General features: G+C 46.6%; 1 protein-coding gene across 1 annotated transcript in view; it reads left to right on the top strand.

The window, feature by feature from the left end:
* Antxr1 (ANTXR cell adhesion molecule 1) overlaps nt 1–18949 on the top strand; it is a 188343-nt gene that overhangs the window by 31331 nt on the left and 138063 nt on the right. Inside the window, exons 4-7 of the mRNA XM_052174247.1 lie at nt 13139–13220; nt 13778–13811; nt 14917–14996; nt 17647–17715. Of these exons, the coding sequence (XP_052030207.1) occupies nt 13139–13220; nt 13778–13811; nt 14917–14996; nt 17647–17715 (265 nt within the window). The remainder of the gene's footprint in view (nt 1–13138; nt 13221–13777; nt 13812–14916; nt 14997–17646; nt 17716–18949) is intronic.

The raw sequence follows: 18949 nt of genomic DNA, 5'->3' as shown, positions 1-18949 counted from the left end.
CACTCCCCTCCCCCTCCCACCCCATCCCACCCCCACCCCATCCCCATCCCACCCCCACCCCACCCCATCTCCATTCCACCCCACCCCACCCTACCCCACCCTACCCCACCCCACCCCATCTCCATCCCACCCCCACCCCACCCTACCCCACCCCATCCCCAGCCCACCCCCACACCCCTTAACTTTCTCTCTCTTGTGGAAGCTTTTGGGATTTTTTTTATCTCAAATGTTTTAAAAATTGATGTAGTGTGTATGTGTGTGTGTGTGTGTGTGTGTGTGTGTGTATGTGTGTGTAAGTCATCTCACTGATTCTGTAAGTGACTTCATACAGTATCTAAGCTATCTTATCTGATACTTCAACCTAAGAAAGACCTTTTTGTTCTTTGATTTTCTTATTAACATTCTGACCTGCTCATGATAACTTTTATGGTCTAAGTATATATCTAATCTGCCTCTTTTCCCCCATTGTGTGTTTTGTGTGTTTGTGTGTGTGCACATGAATGTAAGGGTGGGAAGGGACACTGCGTGTCTTCCTCCCTTGCTCTCCAACACTATTTATTCAGTCATTCATTTTGGGATTCTTTTTGTTTTTCTGTGTATGGGTTTGAACAGGCCCTCTCACTGAATCTGGAGCTGACTAATTCAGCTGGTCTGACGAGCCAAAGAGCCCCAGGCAATCCCACCTCTGCCTTCACAGCACTGGGATTACAGGCGTGTGCCACCGTGCCTGGCTCTTTTGATTTGTTTTGGTTTTTGTTTTTTAAACCTGTGCTGGGGTTTGAACTCGGGCCCTCACGTTTACATGGCAAACACTTTACTGCCTGTGCCATTGCTCCGATGGCAGGCTACGGTGTTTACTGACGTTCTCGGAGCACGCTGCAGACTGGTCTATAATCACCGACTCAGTGCTTTCTGTTTCACCGCTCTTTGCAGCACTTGGCTCTGTTCTCACTTTCTGCATTCTCAACTAGCAAATATTTTCATGCTCACAAACGTGTGTGTGTGCCTGTGTATGCCCTCGCATGTGTGTGTGTGCATACATGTATGTATGTGTGTGTGCTTCCGTGTATGCCCTCACATGTATGTGTATGTACATGTGTGTGTGCACGTGCTCACTCGCATGTGTGTGTGTGTGTGTGTGTGTGTGTGTGTGTGTGTGTTACCTGCTATTTTGGAGACACAGTGTCTTCCTCATCAGTAGGAACTGGAATCGTTCATATGTGTATCTCCTGTCAGTTTATTTCAAAGGGGGCTATTTTCTTGGATCCCTAAAACTGGCACTCATCTTCCTGGCTGCTGAGACCCATGAGCCCACTGAGGGACAGAGGGAACTGGTATCAACTGGGTTTTCCTGTGTGAAGTACAGAAGTAACGTTTTAAACTCACATGCCCTCTCCCTTGAGTAGAGTCCCCGAAGTCATTCCAGAGGAAGGAAGAAGCAGACACTGAGGCAGAGGGTCTGGGGCAGGTGCCAGGTCACACTGAACCAGGTTTCCCTTCCACACACTCTAGGGTGGCTGAGATAGGATCCTGTCTCCTGACTCATCACCTGGCTAGGACCCTTCTCCTGTGGCCCACCACTGAGCAGTTGGGTTAGGACCCCTCGCCTGGTGCTCACTGGGTGGCAGGTTCATTCCCCTACAGAAGCTCAAGCTGGTCTCCTTGTGACCTGGAAGCAGCTCTGTGTCAGAAGCTCTGCAGAGATCCTAAGATCTGAGCAGGACACCCTTTCTCACTTACCTTCTGGCAGAGAAAGCCGTGCTGACAGGTTAGCCGCATCTGTGATGTTTGGGAGGGGCAGTCTGAGTTAGACTCTCAAAGGACTGCTTCTGTCTGGAAATTTCACTTTTCTTCCAAACTTTCCAAGATTCAGACACAAAACTTAGGAAAACAGCTGTGGGTCAAAGGTTATCGTATCTTTTCAACCCACTGGCCTCATTTACTAATAAGGAAAAGGCCTTCCGGAAGGACTGGGCTGTGTATGCGGATCCATCCCTGGGCTCAGCACTAGATTTTATTCCAGATTTAAGGTTTTTAAACTCAGCTATTTTTCCCTACCACACACAGCCTTCTTGGTCTACCTGCCTCTACTGGGTACTTCCCTCTGGTCTGTTACATATGAGATGCTCACACGGAGCCACAGATGTATATACATATAAATATATGGGGGTTGCCTACACATATTCTTTACTAAGGGTTTACTGAGTACCAGTAAATAGATTATTTTCTTCATCTATTATAAGGGACAGCAGTGATTATCTGTGTGGCTCTCATTAGAACTGCATTCTTTATCATACCATATTATAGACAGGGATAACAAGACAAGAAGACGCATGGCTACCCTGCTGTGTAACTGTGGGAACATGGATTGGAGCCCAGGAAGTCCAGCCCTTGTGTCCCTGTGCTTGATGAATGTACTTGAGCGTTTCACACAATTTAATATTACATTTTAAGTTTAAGAAAAGGGAGTTGTACAGTTCACCACCCCAGCTTCCTGACTGTCTCAGGGAAACAGTGTCCCACAAGCCTGTGCTCACACATTTTCTCATAGCCCTGTGAGCCCAGTGGTCTCAGAGAGGGAAAGAGCTGAGTCACTGAGTCACAAGGAGGTATAAGGGTGACCTGGAGGTCTTGCCGTTGCTTCAGCAACTAGAAGGTCCTCCAAGAAAGCCCAGCTTCTGCTGAAAATGGAAACTGAGACCTCGCCAGTGCCCCTCGGGAACTTCAGCTTGCTGAAGCACCAAATCTTGCCATGCCCTGGGGGCATCTCTTGGTTTTGAAGTGCAAAGATTCCAAGTTGCTATTCCTGAGAGGATTCTAAACCCCTTTATAAATTTTAAAGTAAAAGGCATTTGGAAGAACTTGAATATGCCTCTCTTTCTCCGTCTGTTAAATGCTGGGTGGGTTCATGGTGCAAACGTATCTTTAGTGCTCAGGGAACAGTGTTAGATATTGTGTTGTGCTAGGTGTTTCGATCATCAGCTAAGGGCCAACCTGAGCCCTCCCCTGTAGACTCCCTCACATCATCGAGCGTGTCCAACTGCACATTTCTGGAGAGTTCTGGGACTCTTGGCTCATCCTTTTGTGAAGCATTGGACATTGGCAGGTTTAACCCTGCAAGGAGGAACACAGGCAGAAAATACTTCTTCAGCATAAAGCAAGTAAAGGCCATTGCTTCCTTACCTGACGGTTTTAGCAAGAGTTCTTCCAGAGAAGAATACACAGGCCCCGTCTTCCCAGCATGCTTGTCTACAGTCTCCCAGCCTGGGTTGCTGAGTGGACACAGTCTACCTTGGAGCCATGAGACATGGCTTTGCCAGTGCAGGAACCAGAGTTTCCTAGCTCTCCCTCTGGTATCCTTCCGTAAACTGGAGAAAGTAAAAGTCACCCTTCTCAAACCACAAGCTGTCATTGATACAGCAACACATTGTCAAAATCAAGACATTTCTTCCAAAAATTTGTAAATCTAAAAATGTAATAAGCCAATGCTTGCATTCATATAAAAGATATTGGGGGTGGTTTTTCAAAAATTTAAAAACCATACTTTAGGAATAAAAGTAATATATCCCCCATATTTTTGGCTTCAGTGTTCTGATAAGCACCCAGTTTGGCTACTGAAAATGAAATCAGGAGAATTAACTGCCCATAGCCCCATCGATAGGTTCTAGTGTGGACTTTGCAGTGTCTGATGTCTTCTGTGCTCACCACAGGGTGCAGCTTCGAAGCTGCGATGGATTAATTATGGAAAATGCCTATCAGAGAGTCTGATACATTACAGGTACTCAGAAAATGCCACTTGTCCCTCGGGTAGTAAATATACAAAGGACAAAAGTGGACAGGAACATTTCCGATGTCTGGCTGAAGACAGGAAGACCACATCATCAGCATAGTCAGAGGAACCTGAGAGTGGCTGCCTCCCAAATCTTCCACAGTCAGATGCGTTATCCATTGTGCCAATGGCCCCAGCAGTGGCTACATACTCACACCAGGGAAGGAGGGAAGCTGAGTTAGGGAATCTCTCTGCCCCCACCACCCCACTCCCCAAACAATCCTGATAGCACCACGCAGTGGCACTCACTCTGCGTTGCCTCTCTTGCTGCACCAAGGGGACCGGATGAAGCTTGCATTCAGGTTATCTCCATCAGACCCTGGTTCCTCCCACATACAAACCCCAGGTTCCCCTTCTGCTGCTCATTCCAGCAAGCATTTAAACTGTTGCACAGAGAAAAGGATCATGAACACGTGAACACCAATTCTGCACCACCAGGCTTGTGAAATGAAATGTCACAGGGGAATGCTTCCCGAAGACATGGACTCTGTGTCTCCTTCCCCAGAAAGAACTGTTGCTTTCACTGTGGAGTTTATCATCTCCATGGATGTGTGTACTTCTCTATCCCCAGAAACAGTATGCTTTCATTTTGAACTACTTATCTAATAGCAAGTAAATGTGTGTATTTATGTGCAGGTGTGTGTTTATTGGGGTGGCAAGCTAGATACACATGTGTATGTAGGTACACACACATTCATGTGTGCACATGTGTGTGGAAGCCAGACGTCAACCTGGAGAAGCCTCTCACCAGTATCTGGAACTCTAGCTAAGCCCCAAGGACCCATTTGTCCCCACCTCTCCAACATTTGGATTATAAGCCCATGCTACTACCATGCCCAGATTTTTACTCGGGATCTCAAATTCAGGGTCTTGTTTACTTGTGTGGCAAACACTTTAGTCCATTAAACCATCTCTGCAGCCCCGAGTTAAACATTATAGCATACAAGAAGAGTGTATGTATTTTTGAGACATTTTCCACCTAGATCCAGGCGTCATGCTTGGTTGGAGTTAATCTCGGTGCTTCTCTTGCACCGTGTTCTGGTGTGAGGCGTACCCAAGGCACTCATCTGCCATCTTCCTTGCAGACAGTCTGCTTCTTTCTTTTCCTTTTGTGAACAAAGTTACAGGGAGCATTTGAGTGCTTTTCTCCTGGTGAGGGCTGTGCTGGGCAGAAGGGACTTTCCATGCTCCGTGGTGGGGGAGGGAGAGTGTGTAGGCTGCTTGGTCAGAGTGTATGAATGGCATTACTAGTTGATCTTCAAAGGTGGAGTGTGAGTTTAACTTCCACTATGATCTGAGTTCTCAGTGCCCCACATCCCTTTGACATCTTAGCACTATCCTCTAAGTCTGTCTTTGCAAATTCTTCCTGCCCACAAGTGCCTTTCATGTTGGATTATCCAGTATAGATCTAGAATACTTCTACCCATTCCCCTCAGCTCAGCCTTGCTACAGAATGTGGACAGAAAGGAATTATGTCTGGTAGAGAACTACAAGCTTCACTGCTGAGTAGAAAATTCTAGAAACAATTTGTAGGTTTTAAATTGTGTTCATTTCTCAGTACTGTGATGAAGTCTGACATCAGCCTTCCGTCTTGCCCCTAAGGGTCATTGTTTACAAGTGTCCGCACTGTATGGCATTACCCATCCATTGGCCGCCTAGCTAGTAGCTGTCTCCGTCATGAGATGGCTGTGGTGATACCATCTTGCTTTTGTTAAACTAATTCTTCTTTTATTTACCGTGGCCCCAATGGACAGGAAAGGTGGTATTGGCTATCTGAATACTCCAAAGAGAAGATCTAAGACAGAATAAATTTATCAGTGAATCATGAAGACAGAAAAAGAAAATGATGCCAATTTTCTTGTCACACTTTAGACCGTGTATGGTCCTACTCACAGCACACTAACATGGAGAGGATGGTGAATTTGAAAGTGGATAATAGAAAAGGCGTTCCAAGCAATAAGGATGTGCTATGCCAAAAAGCTCCAAATCTCTGTTGACTTCAGCAAGAGATCTCCTGGGGTCAGGGCCACCCACAACTCACTAAAAGTAAGGGGTGAAGTCACAGAGTCATAAGTGGGACTGAACTGAAACTAAACACCACTAGATAGGCTTTGCCTGCACGCTTAGGAAACAGCAGTGTACCAAAGGCTAGCAACTGCTTGAGGTTATAGGAATCTCTGGGGGGGCCTCCTGATCCATCCTAACAGAAGTAAGGAGTCCACTATATTTTGGAGTTTCCTAAGTATATAAATTAAATATGTTAGAATAGTAGCAAAAGATTAGAGTGAATGATACTGATGTAAAGTATTTCATAATGCATAAAATTCATAAAATAAGGATGCATATTGAAACGCAATGGTCAGATGCAAAAGCAAACAAATGAAAGGGAAATGAAAAAGGAGGAAGAGATGCTGGCAACAGATGGCTGTGTCTGTAAAGGTGAATGGTGCTGGGTGAGATACCAGGAGGGTCTCGATCCAACAAAGAGTGCAGAAGAAGAGAAGCAGCAGACTGGCCATTGCAGAGAGATAACCAAACAATGGACTTCATCCCAACTGTGTTGACAACTACACTCAATAGAAAGTGGCCAACATCTTTCAACTCTAAGACTGAGAAAGTCCCCACCAGAGAAAGAAGCAAGAGTCACCGTGTCATTAAACATGCCGATTTTCCTGGACTATTCATGCAGCTGCTGTCTAGAGGACCAAATGAGGAATGGCCTCAGTTACAAAAGGTGTGGCATCTGTCTTAGTTAGGGTTTGACTGCTGTGAAGAGACGCCATGACCGAGGCAAGTCTTTAAGGACAACGTTTAATTGGGGCTGGCTTACAGGTTCAGAGGTTCAGTCCATTATCATCAAGGCGGGAGCATGGCAGCATCCAGGCAGGCAGGGTACAGGAGGAGCTGAGAGTTCCACCTCTTTTTCCGAAGTCAAACAGAAGACTAGCTTCCAGGTAGCTAGGAAGAGGGTCTTTAAAGCCCTCACCCACAGTGACACACCTACTCCAGCAAAGCCACACCTCCTAGAGGTGAACCATGCTGTGTGTTCCCTGGACCAAACATATTCAAAGCACTACAACATCTCTGTCTTAGTTTCCATTGCTGTGATAAAACACCATGACCAAGCAGCTCGGGGAGGAGAGGGTTATACCATCTTACTACACTCTAGAGTGCTGTATCACTATGGGAAGTCACAGCAGGAACTCAGGAGGTGAGCTGGAGGCAGGACCCAAAGCAGAGACCTGTGGAAGAAAGCTTCTTATGGTTGGTCCATAGCTTGCTCTGACTGCTTTCTTAGACCCCTCAGAACCACACGCCCCAGGGGTGGCACCACCCACAGTGAGCTGGGCCTTCCGACATCAATTAGTAATCAAGAAAATGCCCTACAGACTTGTCTCTGGAAGGAGACTTTCTTCAACTAGGCACTGGAGGCTACTCTTCCCAAATAACTCTAGGTAGGAAAACAAACAAACAAATAAAACACATAACCAGGATCTGGGACATTCTCAGAAGGCTGGGAGACCACATGCTGCCCCACCCCCAGGCTGTGACACTTTAAGATGGCAAACCCAAATTACAGAGGCTTGAGTATTGTGTTTGCTGATGTCTTCCAGGCTAAAGCAAGTCACAGAGCCAAATGCAAAACAGTTTGGAAAGGGACAGAGCAGAGGGAGCAGGAAGTGGGGACATCATTAGAGCCGCCTTCTACACACAGGTCCATATGACTCACAAGAGATGCATGAGATAGGCCATAGCAATAGGCTAAGGGAAGGAAGAGAAAATCTGCATTGTGCAAGCATTAATCACCAAAATTGAGATGGCTTTATAAATGTTACACAATGTAGACTCTCAAATAAAAACTGTTTATTAGGCAAAGTCCAAAGATTATGTCGAAGGTGAACTACAGATAAAGAACACAGCAGAAGGAAGTTAGTCAATGTTGTTGCCAACTGACCCACAAAGAAAGCCCAAGAATCAGTTGTGGGACGCAGCTAGGGCCACTGTGTGGAAGGAGCTAGGGGGAGGGCATGGGAGGAGCTGGGGAACAGCAATGGTACCTCTGAGGAGGACACATGTAAAGGACTTAACAGCCATAACCAAACGTTGCTCGTTATGAAGCTAAAACGGAAGCGCCTGCCAAACTCAAAGTGAGAAGGGAAAAAAACCAAGAGGCAATTCTGAATGAGAATGTTAGAAGAGTGAGCTGATAAACTTTCTCGGAAAGATTGGTTTATGAAAGTAAAGAGAAAATACAAGTTGCCGGTGTTGTCGGAATGAAAAGGGGACCTCGCTGAAGACGCGAGAGAAGACAAAGGAGCGTTGGCTTTCCTAAAAATCGACTCAGCACGAGACTGGAGAAGCTTTTCTCAAGCACATGCCTCATCTTTCATCATCTCTGCCAAGCCCGGACAGGAGCCTGGAGAAGCCGCGATCTTGTGGGCTATGAGAGAATTGACCCATTTTAGAACACGATGGGGCTAAAGTAACAGCAGACCTGTGTGGGTTCGTTGGTCCTGCTGCAGCCCCGGGCCACCTGGAAGTGCCGAGACCATGGCTGGGTGATGAACAATCGTGTGTAGTTACTGCAGAGGTCGAGGCCCCAGAGCCAACAGCTACAAGGCATCTGAGAAAAGGCTGAATCCACAGCTGCCCCCTTCACAGGGGGCTGGGCATTGATAGTGCAGACTTCATATTGGATTATCTCTAGGTGGTGGAGGTCATTTTTACAGAATAGCAAAAATAAACATATGTTGTGTAACCCCGAGGAGGATTTCCCAGTGGACACATGTGATGGGCATCTTGATGTGCTCACCTGTGCCATTCCTTCAATGCTTTCATCAGCAGACATCATCAGAGTGCCACAGCATGACTACAACCCCATCGTCAAGTCCACAGGGCACCATGACTGATCCTTCCCACCCCATAGATCCCCACTCTGCTTCTGCGTGGATTTGCTAGAGAATAATGTAGCAGCATATGAACGAGTAATTCGTGGAGGCTGGCCTCATTCATCTAACAGCTTCCTACGCTACACCCATTAAGTGTCATGTGTTGCAAAAGGAACACAATATGTGTGGCCTGAAAACCCCCAGTTCCTAAGAAGGAACGCTGGCAGACAGAGAAACCACCAAAGAAAATGGGACATTTTAATAACAGCCTCTTGTGTAGGATTCCCAGCTACTCGTTTCCCAGGAAGTTAATGTTGCACTCACAATTGAATTTTCAGAGAGGCTATCACCCTATAAAAGGTCCCACTCTCCACTCCTCAGGTTTCTAAGACAACATGGGGACTCACCCTTGAGCAATTGGTGACCCAGTGTCAGAACAGACCCACAATTCCCAGGCCACTGTTTCTTTTCAGATGTCTAGAGATTGTGGGGACTTAGAAAAGGGCAGGGAGTGTTGAGACAGGCAACAAGACATGTGACCAGTTAAAAAAGTGGTGGATCAGGGAAGAGTCTAGAGACAGAGAGAGGAGGGAGGGAGAGAGGGAGGAAGGGAGGAAGGGAGGGACGGAGGGAGGGAGGGAGATACTGAGAACACTGACTCAAGAAAACCTTTGTAAAGGAAAAGAAATAGACTTAGAAGAAAAATACCCCCGTTCCCATACTTTATTTGGCAGAAGGAAATCCTGCCAAGGAACCGTTTCCATATCCCCAACACGCTATTTTTTTTAAGCTTTCTTTTTTAAGCTCGGCGTTAACATAATATTCTGGTTTTGGTGCTACCCAGAATATTCCAGACTTCACTCTTCTGAACCAAAGAAAAAGACCGTGTTTACTTCTCCATTAGTGAGCAATAAGTTTCAAAGAACAAGTTCCATCTTGACCGTTTCTCACCTGCATGTAACACAGCTTAGCCACACGTTCCCTCTAGAGTGCTTTCCAACCTTCCCGCTCCTCTCCCTTTACCCCCTCCCACAGCCCCAAGAGGCCCCTTGTACTTTAGTGTTCTGTCTTCTCTTTCCACACAGGGGCGGACACACGCCATCTTTATCTTCTCAGCCTGGCTTATCTCCTTTATATCACCATCTCTCTTTCTATCCATTTTCTTGATCATGACATCTGTTCTTTATGTGTTTGCACACATGTGCCACGTCGTCTCTGTACATCCATTTTGCGGCAGACATCTGGGCTGCTTCTCTTCTCCTGGAGGTCATGAATAGTACAGCCATAATCCTGGCTGTGCCCGCATCCCCATGGCACAGTGACTGGACTCACTCAGGTGTTACCCAGGAGTAGAATAGCTTTTGAGTTGGGTGAGAAACTTTGTACCAATTTCTACAGTGGCTTTACTGTCTAAAGTCCCACAGTGGGACTTTATTTTAATTATATGCATGGGGGGTGCATATAAATGCAGGTATCCTCAGAGGCCAGGAGAGGGTATTAGAGTCTTATGAGCTGAAGTTACAGGTGATTGTAAGCTACGTGATATCAGTGTTAAGAACCAAACTCTAAACTCTTAACCAATGAAACATTTCTCCAGCCCTTCAATATACGTTGTTTTTTTTTTTTAAATACAGTCAAGAATCAAGTGCTTGTAGCAGTGAAGGTTTATTTCTGAATCTTCTATTGTACTCTATAGGTCTACTTGTCTGTATTAGTCACTATGGCTCTGTAGGATAGTTTGAGGTCAGTACTGTAGGGCCCCAACATTCTACCCACACCTCAGGGTTGTTTTAGACTCCCAGCACATTCTCTGTTTGTGTATTTTAGGACTGTAAACATTCAATCTAATTTTCAGAAAAGTCTTTTTCCCTGTGGCTGTGCCTCCTCCCGATATCTGAAGGATCCTGAGGATGCTATCTCAGTGTGCTCAGGAACACTCTTGATTTCCTGCCTCTGCTGCCGGGAACTCATGAAGTGCCAATCCTCAGGACAGAGCTCTGCCAGGCAGCCCTGGTACCGGCCCCATCCCATTACAGAGCACTGTTCTCATCTCCGTCTCTTTTACTAACGCATGGGTTTCTTCTTTCTCATCAAATAACCAAATGACACAGTTGAAATTTCGCCTTTTGGTGGGATGCTGAAACATTGGAGGTGGTGGAATTACAGTACAGAAAATGGCATCCACCCACCACAAGGCCCAATCTGTCCTAGGGATAACCTCCCTCCACTGCAGCCTGGCCCTCCCCTACATGGCCCGAGTGAGGCTCCTCTCTTCCAGAGATCACTGACAAGGGTGATAACCTGTCATCCCCCAACCACTTCACAAGATGTTATTGGATGCCTGTTATGTTCCAGTCACAAGACCTACAAGACATAGCAGGTCCCAGACAGGCCTGGACCAAGAAAAGGTCAGGCTATATGGGTTGCTGGTGCAGACGGTCTGTCAAAGCCAGGAGCCCAAGAAGACCAGTGATACTGAGGCGGGGACAGTGGAGGTGACAGGCAGGTGAAATGTGAAGTTAGACAGGAAGGCCGCAGCCACACCTGTAGGTATCGCAAAGCCACGGGTTGGGGGAGGGTCCCTCAGGTACAATGACTTGTTATGGGAGGGTTTTGAGCAGAGGCAAGAATGATTTGTTCTCAAAATGAAGAGTCATTTTGAGACTTTGGCAGCCTCACACGGAGTGACTGGAAGGCGAAGGGGCAGGGGTTATCCCAGTGACCTCTGCAAGGTCAGATGCTGGTGTAGCCCCTAGTGCTGCTGGGGTGGGTGTGAGTCCATTTCTAGATACTTTTGGAGGTAAACCGACACAGTGTGCTGCTGAGAGAGGCTGTGACTCAGGTAGGCCTTTGGGTTTTAGGGTGCCGTGGGCAGCTGGGCTTTGATGAGAGCACCAGGTAATAGTCTGTGCCTTTCCCAAAGTCTGAGTGACGACCTGAGAGCAACAACAGCGGGCACCTGGGCCCGGCCCTTTTGGCATGTCACTAAGATGTTCCGACAGCCTGGTCATCTCCCCTCCTCAGCCCCACGCGGGCCTCCTGCCTCATCAACTTTCATGCACGATTAAGGTTTTTCATTAGAATTTCTACCCAAACAATTACTAGGATGAACAGGTGGTATTTCATTCATTGGATCATCCATTCAGGAAAAAACTTATCAGTGCAACTAATAGTAGGACTTTTAGGGTCGAATGCCACCCTTGCCACTATCTAGTTGTGAGGCCTTGGACAGGTTCCCTGGGCTTTGTGTGATTCGGTGTCCTTAGGAGTGGAACTAAAGCACCGCCAGAAGGCTGTAGCTCCTATTCTCAGCTAAGCCTAGCCTCTGAGTGTGTGTGTGTGTGTGTGTGTGTGTGTGTGTGTGTGCATGTGTGCTCACACGTGTGCATGTGTGAATCACCTTTGACTTCCAGTCTCTGAGGACAGAGAACCGCCCTCTTTGAACCCAAGTTGTATCTCTTTGACACAGAAACACCAGCACCCGCGCTGAGGGCTTATTGGGAGGTGGCATCAGCCTTTAGGCAGAGCTCTCGGTGTGTTATGTTCCCTAGGAAGAACGTTAGCATCTCCACTGACTTGAAGGCCCTTTCTTCTAGTTTAAACTGTACGTTTCCACCCTCTGCCGTGAAACTGAAGCAGGAGGAAGGCCATTCTGACCCCTCTCACAGGCCTGTGGTTTACTTACAGGCCTGTGGTTAGGGCTCTCAGAGGTTCCGGCACCGTCCAATGCTGCCTCAGACGCAGGACCGTGAATGTGGGCATCTTACCCAGAGACAGTAGTTTGCAAGACTCCATGTGGCTCTGATGACACTCCAGCCCTCTCCCATCCTCTGTGCCACTTCCTCTTCCTGCACCTTCCTCGACCAAACAGAGGAAGAGCATGCAGGTGTCAGCCAGCTGTGGCCACCCCTGCCCCTGTGGGAAGTATGGCGTCCACCCACCTGCTCTTTTTTACTTTCGAAGCCGATTAACTGCGTGCTCTCCTTTGGCGCCGTTTGCTCGGACGCCTGCCAGTGCATCCTCGAGGCGGCCTCTCTCTGGCTTCTCCTGGTCTCTTGGTGCTCATTGCTCTTCAGTTCACGAATCCTTTGTGTCTTCACCCGTGTGGCTATGTGTCCCATTAGGAGTGGGAACATCTTAAGGTTCACTTCCAGTGTAGAAAGAAAGCTTGGTCTGTGATACTAGAGAAGAAAATCTTAAAAGCAAATGGAGGCTCCTGTGAAAGGTTCCTCACTTTTGAAATCTAAGTCACCCCACCCCGGCTGTGTCTGGACTTGGTGGGTGACACCACAGGAAGACATGTGCCTCCGGTGGCTCCGGAGAGCTATCGAAGCAATGCAGCATATTCGTGCAAAGCAAACTGGTCACCAGCAAGGAGAAAATACTCCCAGGATGTTAACAAGATACTTTTGGGTTTCAGGGAACAGATCCGACAAGGCCTTGAAGAGCTCCAGAAGGTTCTACCAGGAGGAGACACTTACATGCATGAAGGATTTGAGAGGGTAATTTTGAGACAGTTTTAAACTCTCGCATACGTATAAAGCATCCATGAAGAGATAGTTGATGATATAACATGTGCACTAGGGGAAGAGAGCAGTTTCCCCTATACGCTCACCAACAACCACGTTCAAAAGAACTAAGGGAATGGCTGTTTCTCCTTAACGGACACTCGTGAAGAGTCCATTAGTCAGTACGTAGATGTCACTCACAAATGGTGCCACACACAAGTCCCCTCAGTTCTCAAAGTAATCTTCATGGCTGGTAGCCTCAGTGGCTGAGGTAGAATTTCAGTACCTTTGGCTTTAAGGGAAATCTTTCCAAGACTGAAAAAAAAAGATTTCCATCCATGTCAGCAATTAGCTGACTTAGCTGTGAGGGTCGCTTTACCTGATACCAGCACTGGCGTGTGGGGTGAGACCTGGGAAAGTCACATTAAAAATCAAGACAGCCCTGGCTGCATATGAACACCAGTTCCTCGGCCTACATGCATGCTACTGGGCTGGCTGGCGAGCAGTGCTGGGTAGCTTGTGGTCTAATGGCATCTTCGTGTCTTTTTCAGGCCAGTGAGCAGATTTACTATGAGAACAGTCAAGGTAAGACTGTGGCATAAAGCTACATCGTGAAGTGTCTTGTATCATATTGTTTGCTTCTGAAAGAGAATTTGTACATCTCAAAGTACATGCGTGACACGGTCCATAAAGCCTGCACATTCATTTATCACGAAGGACGAGTATGGAGGAGTGCCTGGAAAGATGACTTATATCAAGTCAAACTCTACCAAGCTGTGCCAGGAACATTACATAAAAACAATTAAGATTTCAATATGGCTGCAGCCTATAATACCCAGGAAGAGTTTTGCATGGTGAATTCATTAACTTATAAATACGTGGATTGGTTGGTAAGGACTTGGATTTTTGTGTCAGATTTGATTATCTCCCCCCCCCCACTGAGATCCAATGGTTGGATCTTATATTTAGATCGTTTAGCTTAAAGTTCCCTTCACTCAAATATAAATGCATGAAGTATGCTTAATGAAGCCGTAGAATGAGAAATTTAATAGTCACCATCATTTTGGGTTTCATTAGTCTCCCCCATGGAGAGAGAGCATCCTAATATGTCCCACTTGTCTCTTTGATGAGATTCCGTATAACTGTGGGGGACTTTCCCCCAATGCCACTTCCTGCCTGATGGTAATTAAACTGTAACAAATAGGAGAGCCCCAAACTTGCTGATCGAAATCAATTTTAAGTACTGTTACTGGAAGTCTAAATAATATTGGAAGCAGTCCAGTAGATTTTTCCAACAGCTGTAATACTTCTGGTCAGCTTGCAAATTCTGATAAATATTATGTCTTGGCATATTGTTGTCCAAGTGTGGTATATGTGGTCAGATATGGTATTCGAGAAGGACCAGTACAGACCAAGTGTGGAATGTGCCCCAGGCCTGCTGACCCTCACCAGAGCTGGTTGCAGTGCCTGGCTGGTTCAGCAGCCATATCATCAGGCTGTCGGGGTGAGGCTGGGAAGCCCAGAAGTCAGAGCTTTCTTCCTGCTGGAGTTGCTTCCACACCCAAAAGTGAGATTGTGATTGTCGCCATGTTTGTTTTCAGTGACTGGGCTCAGTAGACAGATCTCAGGAGTGAGTAGGGTATTCCTGGCGGTTCAGGATGAGTGACAGGGTCTTTGCTGTTTTGAGCAGGATACAGGACTGCAAGTGTCATCATCGCGTTGACAGATGGTGAGCTGCATGAGGACCTCTTCTTCTATTCAGAGAGGGAGGTGAGTAGAAGCCAGCGGCTCTCCATGAGGAAACGGGGCCTAGCGTGCAGCTCAGAGCTAGAGTGTGTAGTGTGTGCCTGGCGTGTGTGAGAAGACCAGGGCCTTTCTCCGACAGGACCCTGCTCTGTATTCAGGCAAAACAATAGTCCTTCTTGGTAAAAACCTGAATGAAAGTGTTTCATATGTAAAAATAATCATAATAATTCACTTTTAAAGTCAATTTTTATGTCTTATACATGGAAACCAGTTTCCTCTTTAAAAAAAAAAAAAACCAAAAAAACAAAAACAAAATAAAACAAAACCACTACCATGCCCTTATTGAAGGCACCGTATTACTCTAGCAGGTTAAAAACGTCATATATGCATTTTAAACAATAAATGCTGCTACCAATTCTCTTCACTTTTCCCTCATATTTTCTACTAAAGCAATAGCGGAGAGAGAGCTTTCCGAGACGCATGAGAACCAATCAGCCAGGGTAACAGTTAGATTCTCAGTCCCGGAAGCTGAGCTGAGCAGACACAGGGTAGAGCACTCTCAAGCCCTCTGTACTGCTCCTTCCCTTTCCTTTGCTAAGGTTTTTTCACTGTATTTTTAAAATATTTTACAAAAGTGTTTTTTTTTCTGTGTATGAGTATCTTGCCTATGGTGCCTGTAGCTGTTCAAAGGGGGTGCCAGATCCCCCCAGTTAGAGTTATGGATGGTCTTGAGTCAGCATGAGTGACGGCTCCCTCAGCCAATGGCGTTGAGTCCCCTCAGAGCTGTTAGTCATGTGACATGGTGCTGGGAATCAACCCGGGGTCCTCTGAGAGAGCACTGCACACTCCTAACTGCCGGAGCCCTCTCTTCAGCTCTTGACACCTTTTCTTTATGCTGGAAAACATTGCATACGGAGGAGGGCCTCCCAAGGCCTCACCCCTTCGCTGAGGAACCACTGGCCGTTGATGGCTGTTTGGAGAAAGAGAGGGTCATTTTTTTTCAGAGGTGTAGTCACTGGTGGGTGACCTATGCATCCCAGTGAACGAGACCACAGATGTATTGGAGTCTCATTATAGACACGGGCTAGCTCAGACCCAGGTAGACATTCACACAGAGGGAAAATGATATGGAGTGGGGGTGGGGCAGGTACTGGAAGACATTAATGGCAGCATTACAATTCCTGGGAGCTTTTGACCACTATTTAGTTTCAATTGAACTCCGTCCACGAGTGTGAATTAGTGTGTTTTCTCGTTCTGAGCTTGCACTGGCTACACTGTAGAGACACATAAGAGAGCAAGGCACGGTTGCTGGGCTCTGCCATGGGATGATTTCCTTGTTTCCCTCTCCCATGAGCACATGCCTGGCATGGGAAACACAAGCTAACATGACAGATGCTCTAAGCATCCGAGAAGCAATGCATTTCTGTACTCTAAACTTAAAACCATGCGGTGGAATGTGAAGCGGCATATTTAGGCACCAAATAACTGTCAGCTCAAGTAAAAAAGCCCTAATAAGGAAAGAACTGAAATCAAACAAATGACGAGTCGAAAGCAGACGTTAGCTGGGAACGATTTTAGGTATACGGCACACACATACAGACTTGGAAAGAGCTTGGCGGCCTGATGCCAACAGAGGAAGGTTCCCAGAGAAGACAGAAAGAGAAGAGAAGTCCCTTCTCTGTGACACCCCACAAAGCTCAGCGAGAGGAGAGGAGCCCCGAGTTGGTGAAGATGAGGTTGGCTGGACTGTGTCCCAAGGTTCATTTCATTCTGAATGCAGCAGGAACTAGTTGCAGCATAAAGAAGAAAGGATGTGCTCTGTGCCTTCTAGAAGTCAGTGTGAGAAACAGATGGGTTGAGCTTCTCATAAAGGAAGAAATCATAATCCAAAGCAGTATGTTATATTAGGCATTGGATATTTATGTTCATTAGCTATTGAGCGCCGGCTCCATGTATTCCTGTGTTCTATCCTGAACACAGGAAATCTGGAAAACAAACGCCAAAGCAAATCAAAGTGCCTTTAATAAATCAAAGATGACACTAAGCCAAAACCTGAATATTTTTCCGAATGTTGCCAAGTCAGTGATTAATATCAAGACGATCCTGGCTACTACTCAGATACGAACTTACCATCGAACCACTTTACTCTGTGGCTGTGAGAAAGGTCTGGTTCATAAACGATGCTCTCTTTAGAAAGATCACAGTGAGCTCTGTGCAGATGACCACAGTTAATTCCCCGGGCACTTTACAGAGTGAAGCCAAACTTCCGCACAGGGACATCTGGTGCCAACAGCCACATTCATTTGTAATACTGCGGTGCCATCCCAAGCAGGAAAAAAAAAATGTATGCCAGTAAAACCTACTGCAGCCTGGACATGGCATGTGATTTATCTGCCCCAGTCACTCCCCTGCCTCCCACATCTTCTAGAACTGTCCCTCAAGTCAGCTTTGGCAGGGACACCCTAAAGTGACCACTGCCCTCTGGTCCACATGCTTTACGCAAGCCCTTGATGAAGTGAGTACAGGAGTCTTGGCATCTAACTACTCCTTTTCTGTGTCACCTGCCACACAGTAGGTGCTCAGGAAACACCCCATGGTTGGTGGCAGTCTTAAAAATCAAGAAGACATCTGCCTCTGTGGTTCTTTTTTAATATCCTTTATCTCCTTGACACAGGCTAACAGATCCAGGGACCTTGGTGCGATCGTTTACTGCGTTGGTGTGAAGGATTTCAATGAAACGCAGGTATGGAGACTCCTGGGTCTCCTTCTGTCTGGAAATGGGCTGCTTGGGAGAGAGGAACAGAGAGCGCTCAGCGTAGCGGGCGGGGCACCTGCAGAATGCACAGCCCTTAAGTGGATGGTGGGACGTCCTCTAGGAAGAAACTCCTGGCTGTGTGAAGAAGTCTGCATCATCTTCTGAGGTGTCTGGGGTCTTAACACAGACCATCCAGAGCATACTTCTGTTGTTTAACTTTCTAGGTAACATTAAATCACCAAGGTGTTAATGCAGCTCTTGATTAACTTAGAACACTCTCTAAAACCTTTAGTTTGACAAGTACAACTTTCTTTTTCAAGTGACAGATTTTCTTTGCTCATTAAAAATGTAATGCATTTTCAATACCAAAACATAAGAAGAGTTGGAGGTGTGTGCCCAGACATAGAAAGCTGCTGACATCCTGGATAAGAGCTCTTCCGTGTGGCTCGGCCGTGGCCCACCATCCTCAGTGAGATAGTGAGTGAACAGCAGGGTTGCAAAGCAATCAGAACACTCTTGCCCACTTTTAGAAAAAATGAACATACGCATTTGCATTTAAAAAGTCTATACACATCCAACTGTCAATAAGGATTAATTACTATACATACAGTTATGAACAGGCCTTGTTTCTCTTTCGTTTTAACTCCATAGTTCTCTGGGTTTTTTTTGTTTGTTTGTTTTGTTTTGTTTTGTTTTGTTTTTAAGAATCAGTGTGGTTTTTTTTGCAATCAGTAAAAACAACAAAAAATAAATTTAAAGTGGTCCCAGAGCCATGAATGTTGGTGGCCCCTGGTCAGCTGTTCCTTATTCTTTGTCGCCAGCTTCATGAACCGGACAAAGCAATGGGCCTGCCCCCTGTGGCAGTGGGTGTGAGAGGTGGGGCCCCCTTTCATCAGCCTGGTGCAACAACAAGGGCCTCAATTTGGTTCTGAAGTTGCTCTGAGAGGTCTGGAGTCTGTTTGATTTGGATAAATTTACCCACAGATACTTGGGTGGTGAACAAGTCACTGGTCCCCAAATCTACAAATGGCACCGCCCCAGGTTCATTCAGCCAGGCGGTCTTCCCCTGCTCCTCAGAAGGAAAAGATCAAACAAGTGCAGGAGCTGGTACCTCCCTCAGCCTGCTCCAGGGTCCCTGGTGAGCTCCTACTGCTGAAGGCAGGCTGCTGAACCTGAGAGGGCTCCAGGTTCCTCTGCGTTCAGAACATTGGTGTCCCTGCCC

The sequence above is a fragment of the Apodemus sylvaticus genome, chromosome 2, assembly GCF_947179515.1.
Source record: "Apodemus sylvaticus chromosome 2, mApoSyl1.1, whole genome shotgun sequence".
Taxonomy (NCBI): domain Eukaryota; kingdom Metazoa; phylum Chordata; class Mammalia; order Rodentia; family Muridae; genus Apodemus; species Apodemus sylvaticus.
The sequence above is the reverse complement of the archived record's forward strand: the minus strand, read 5'-3'. Positions and strand labels throughout refer to the sequence as shown.